Source organism: Sinohyriopsis cumingii, chromosome 1, assembly GCF_028554795.1.
Source record: "Sinohyriopsis cumingii isolate HCF-2022 chromosome 1, ASM2855479v2, whole genome shotgun sequence".
Lineage (NCBI taxonomy): Eukaryota > Metazoa > Mollusca > Bivalvia > Unionida > Unionidae > Sinohyriopsis > Sinohyriopsis cumingii.
In genome coordinates, this window is record NC_142961.1 from 107830317 (window position 1) to 107836207 (window position 5891).

A 5891-nucleotide genomic window follows, 5' to 3' on the forward strand; every position below is an offset into this window, starting at 1 on the left:
GACTGTAAATATATACTAGCGTTTTTCCACATAGTTTTATGGCAGTGTAAGAGTTAGTATATTTTGTAAGATTGTATCTTCTCTTATAATTTAAGCTAACACATAACGACTATACAACCCTAATACTCCCATGATCAATTACCCATGGCGCCAAGGTGACACATTCAATTTCCCCATGTTTAATTCCGCTTGACGCTATAGTAGCCAGTTCGATTTCCCATGTTAAATTCCCCTTGATGATATAGTGACCCTCGACCTTTCATTAACCCGCGATGCTATAGTGGCCATCGATCTTTTTATGGGTAATAAAGAGAGCTGATTAAAGAAGAAAAGGAGGAGAAGGAGGATGAAGAGAATATAATTAGAATTAGGAAATGGAATGAAAAGATTAAACAGAAGAGGAAAATGAGAAGAGGAAGAATGAGGAAGACGAGAATGAAAATCAGGAGGAGGAGAAAAAAGAAGAAAAAAAAAACAGAAGCAATAACAGAACTAAGAAGATGGTGGAGGAAAAGAAGAAACAAAAAGAAGAAGACAGCATACAAAGACCCTTTGCAAGGCCACTCAAATGAGTCGAAAATATTTGCTTTCTTGCCTAAAACAATTTTTTTTAATGTGTTTTCCTAAGATAGCCCCATGTTAAATTCGTCTTTTCCGTATGCATTCCCAGTGTGTTTTCCTTATATCGTTTCATTTGCCCTACGGTATCCCGCATTACACCTGCACCAATTCGTAGTAATTAGATAATGTAAACTCATCATACCTACTTATCCTGTGTTCAAGCGCCATTTGAAAACCTCACAAAAAGGTAAAATCAATACAACACACATTTTCAAATATGAATTTTTATGTATATGAAAATAAAGCAAATGTATAATACAATTTAACATATGTTCGTTTGCACATTTACAATACTGTTCACTTTTTCACAAGAAAACACCTGTTGACAGTTTCTTCAATTACGCGTTCCTCAGGAGCTATGATTACATGGTACATTAGTGTATTTATCAAAGAAAACAGCACTGATGTTACTTAAATGACCTTTAGAATTCCCGAATATTATAAATGTTAATGAGATGGCCTTTATCGTTCACATGATTATATCCTCATTTTGACTGTTGGTTATGCTTTTTTTCCCACTTTCAAATAGATCGTTAAAAATCAAACTTTCTAATCAGACAGATTTGATTACGAGTTATGAATTATACTAATGGTGAGTTGTGGATGGAAAAAGAAACGAATTGCCTTTCGCATAAAATCAATAAAATCTAAAAGAGACTTTGTAAGAACAATTCATGCCGAAACGATGAATCCATGCTCGATTTGAAGTAAAACAACAACCTCCTTAGTTTATCAAAAATGGCTATTTCAATGTGTACATTTGTCTAAAACTTAATGGATGTACTCCAAATCCTAATTTCCCTATAACGGGGAGTTTATTTTCATATTTATAAACAGCAAATAATCATAATAGGATATTTTGGACGTCATTGGAAGAAAAATCTTAGCTATGGCATCGGAAGAAAGGTTTATCAAAAGGCACATGTTAACTTCTACGAACAACTACATTTCAGCTGAATTATGCACCTTGATTTAGTAAGCCATTCTTTGAATAAGTACCCCAGAAAAGGACGTAAAATGGTGTCCATAAACTCCTGTGCGATACAAAGCTTTGATGACTATATTATCGTTTCAATAATTTTATCCGATTTTACTCTTATAAATACAGATAGATATTATTAATAATGTGTCTTTGATCGCTGCAAAAGATTGTCTTCTATAAGAAAGTTATAATGACGCAAAATGACTAGTGCTTATGTGTGAAAATCAAAATGATGAAGAAAAAAAAAACCCGAACCGATTTAGTGAAAATGAAAAAGTGGCGAACACGTGTCCGCTCCCGACCTAACACATAATAGGGTGGTCAAAACTTTATGTCGGATCCCACTAATATAAAGGCCCCCAAGAAGTAACAGCAGAGGGTTAATAATTGTCCCTCGCATAAAATAAATAAAACCTAAAGGATACAGTGTGAAAAAAAATTATGCTGAAAAGATGAATCAATGCTCGATTTGAAGTATAAAAAATCATCCTACAGGTATCACAAATGTCATTTTCATTATGTACATTTGTTTCAAACTTAATGAATGTGCTACAAATTCTAATTTCTCTAATACATCGAATTTGTTTTCATATTTATAAATAGCAAATAATTATAATAGAATATTCCAAATGAAATTAGAAGTAAAATGTGAGCTATCGTATTGGAAACAAAGGTTTGTCAAACGGCACTTTCTAACTCCTACAAACTCGTACATTTCATTACAATTATAAACCTTGATTTATCAAGCCATTCTTTGAATAAGTACCCCAGAAAAGGACGTAAAGTAGTGTCCGTAAAATCCTGCACCCGTTACAAAAGCTTTGATGAAGACGCTGTCATTTTCTGACAGAATTGCAGGAACTGACACCGCCCCAACCATTCGACCACTAGCAATGTCCCCGGAAAAAAGATTTGCCAGTCCTTTGTTGCCATTCATTAAAGTGATATGGACTGGTACACCTTCTCGGTTCATCACAGTGACAGAAAGCATGTACATGCCCGTTACAGGAGCACGGAATACACCGAGGGCGGGGTTGTAACCATTTCCCTCATTCATATCCACTTTGTCTAGCTTCAGAACTTCACCATTTTGGATAGTCGTGTGATTAGAAAGCTTTGCAACAAATCCTACTTTAGACATTGCTGAAAATACGACGAAAAAAACCCAAACATTTATTACCTTTTTGTCTCATACTACGTACATAGATTTGGACATTACAATTGTAAGGAATTAGGTACTGATCTATACTTAAACAGGAAAAATATTTCATTGAGAGAAGCTAAAATAGAATATAATAAATCTCAACATGAGTCACTTTAATATAAAGTGTCATCATTCTTCATGCGAATATTTAGTTAGAGGAATTATCTAATATGAAAATATTTACAATCTAAAGGTTAGACAGCAGCAGCCAAACCTTGCCGTGGATTCATATGTATTTTTCTTGCCCTCATCTACATATTCACCTCTCTATCTGCTAATGTGTACTGTGGATTGAGATTTTAAATTCTATAGCACATATTCGAATTAAGTCATATCACATTAATTTAGAAAAATAAATATGTTCGATAATTTGAGCAGCATCACGCGCGTATACAATTTGTTATTGTCAAAGTTTACTTGTACGATTTTTTATGGATAGCACATCTCTTAATGATTACCGCAACACAAAAATCAACAAAGAAAGCCAATTTAGTGAAAAACACTATTTGAATGATCCAGCTTTCATGATATAATCCTCTCTCTTAATAAGAAAAGTGCATCTGTTGGTGTACACTAGGCTGCCGGAAACTGAATACTTTTATCTAATTTCACTCTTATAAATACAGATATATATTACTAATAATGTTTCTTTATTAGCTGCAATCCATTGTCTTCTGCATTAAATTTCTAATGACGCAAAAGGACTAGTGCTTATGTGTCAAAATCAAAACGATGAAAAGAAAACCGAACCGATTTAGTGAAAATCAGAACGTGACCAACACGGTTCTCGATAAATCCGCTTTTGACGTAACACAGAAATAAAGATTTCAAGAAGTAAAAGGAACTCACAGACAGCACGGAATAGTCTTAGTGGTGTTTCGGGGAAAGGCAGACTAATCAATGTGTGCAGTTATTGGAGACTAACCTTGATTCATCTTTCTCTGAAGTTGTGCATATCTTAGAGTTCACCTCGCTATCTACTGGATGTGAATTGAGATTTTAAGCTATATAACATATCTCCGATATTCTCTAGTCATATCACATTAATTAAAAAGAGTAAATATGGTTGATAATTTGAGCACCATCACGCGCATACTATGTGTTATTGTCAACTTATACTTTTACGTTTTGTTATGGATAACACATCACTTAATGATTAATGGGAAAGACATTTTAAAAAAAACAATTTAGTGAAAAACACCATTTGAATGATATAGCTTTCTTGCCATAATCCTCTCTTCCAATAAGAAAAGTATATATGTCGGTATGCAAGCTGTGTCGAGTAAATGTATAATTGTATCCAATTTCACTCGTATAAATACAGGCAGATCTTATTAATAATGTGTCTTTGATATCTGCTTCTGCAAGAAAGTTCTAATGACGCAAAATGCCTCGTGCTTACATGTACAAAATCAAAATAATGACAAAAACAACCCGAACCTATCTAGTGAAAATTAGAAAGTGACGAACACGGATCCGCTCCCGACCTAACACATAACAGAGTGGTGAAAACTTTATGTCGGATCCCACTAGTATAAAGGCTTCAAGAAGTAAAAGGCACCCACAAGGAGCACGCAATAGTCTTAGTGGTGTTTCAAGGAAAGGCTGACTAATTGATGTATGCAGTTATTGGGGACTAACCTTGATTCATCATTCTCTGCAGCTGTGCGTATCGTAGAGTCAGTAGTTGCACGTCATTCTCCAATAGTAAACGTCTTTCTCTCTCTTCCGCAAGACGAAGCCTAACAGCGTTGATATCACCATCACTCGCGCCATCCAACAATGATCTGCCGGTCTGTTGCTCTTTGGAACAACATACTGTGCATAAAAGACTGAAGATCAAGAAATGTTTCATCCTAATAATAATCAATGATATACAGACAAAGCTCCACCAAAAGGTTAACATTTATGGAGACGGCTATCGAGACGGAGCTTTTTATACCATTTTGTGTGTACTCAAGTGTTAAAGATTTGAATAGCAATTGGTGGTTTGCGATTGACGTAGTGATAGATTGTCGGTTACTGTAATAGTTGTTTTGCGAAATTTTTAACTGTAACTGTGTCTTATCACCTAAATTTGTTTCAGTCGTAAATCAAGACAAGACAGATTGAGGGAGAGATGCAGTTATCCAAAACAAACTTGTAACGGACATTCTTTGTCTGACTAAACGTTTTACCAGCGCATAATGAGTCCATTAGGTATCTGAGAAGATTTTCAAGAATTTGTAACCTTATAGAAAGCTGTAATGACACAAACTGATTCATAACACATTGTCGTGAGTGAGTATTTATACATAAATTTCAAGACTGAAAGGAATAAAAGATTATTTGTTTTGTACAAAGCTGATATATAACAATCTATATGAATGCAACACCAATGATATGGAAAGGTTATGGTAGATACCACCATCATGGATCATGACAAAGCGCATGTGCAACAAGTCTGTATATAAATGTCCAAACGCTTTCGAGATCTAAACATCCCTTTTGCAAAGTGTGCAACAGGAACAATTAATAATTACAAATGCGAAAAATGTAACAAAAATCTGTTATTTTATTTTCGTGAAACCATTATTAATGTATATAACACTAATATATCCAACAAAAACCATCCCCCTTTCTACGTTGAACTATTTACATTCCGGCAAATCATATCTTATAAATGAGGAATATGACTATTTTGGTTAAATTTTCCCTCAACTGGCCCTTTCAACTGAACGGAACAAAGGACGCGTATATGATAATCGCAATGATGCAGATACATGGCTACGCAAGCCTTCGTTCATGATAACGTCTATAATACAAGTTATAATCAAATCAGTAAAAATAAAGTGCAAGTATTAGCAGATCAGCACAATAAGGCTAGTTCTGCCAATTAAAATTAAACCTCTGCAAATGTTACAGTCCCCAACTGTGCAACAATCTCAGGGGCACACAGTTCTGAGGAGGCGAATCCAATTAATTTCCTTTAGTCTTCTGATCTCGTAGTTTCAGATTTCGTTGTGTGCTACTTCAGTCAGCATAAGTACACTAAAATAATGACCAGGGGAATAGATATATTCTGTGACTGGGCTTATGGACAAT

At 34.6% G+C, this 5891-nt stretch overlaps 1 protein-coding gene across 1 annotated transcript; it reads right to left on the reverse strand.

Moving 5' to 3' along the window:
• Positions 1-829: 829 nt before the first annotated feature.
• Positions 830-4714, reverse strand: LOC149807549 (complement C1q tumor necrosis factor-related protein 3-like). Its single transcript, XM_089967600.1, has 2 exons — positions 4449-4714; positions 830-2746 (listed from the first exon to the last, which is right to left on the reverse strand). Exons 1-2 carry the CDS (start codon positions 4711-4713, stop codon positions 2346-2348), a joined length of 666 nt encoding a protein of 221 aa, XP_089823726.1. The 5' UTR covers position 4714; the 3' UTR covers positions 830-2345.
• Positions 4715-5891: the final 1177 nt, after the last annotated feature.

Excerpts from the sequence above, each read along its gene's own strand:
- LOC149807549 (XM_089967600.1), bottom strand. The coding sequence starts at position 4,713 with ATGTTAACCTTTTGGTGGAGCTTTGTCTGTATATCATTGATTATTATT. Across the intron at positions 2,747-4,448 it reads GCAGAGAATGATGAATCAAG|CAATGTCTAAAGTAGGATTT; the intron begins GTTAGTCCCCAA and ends TCGTATTTTCAG.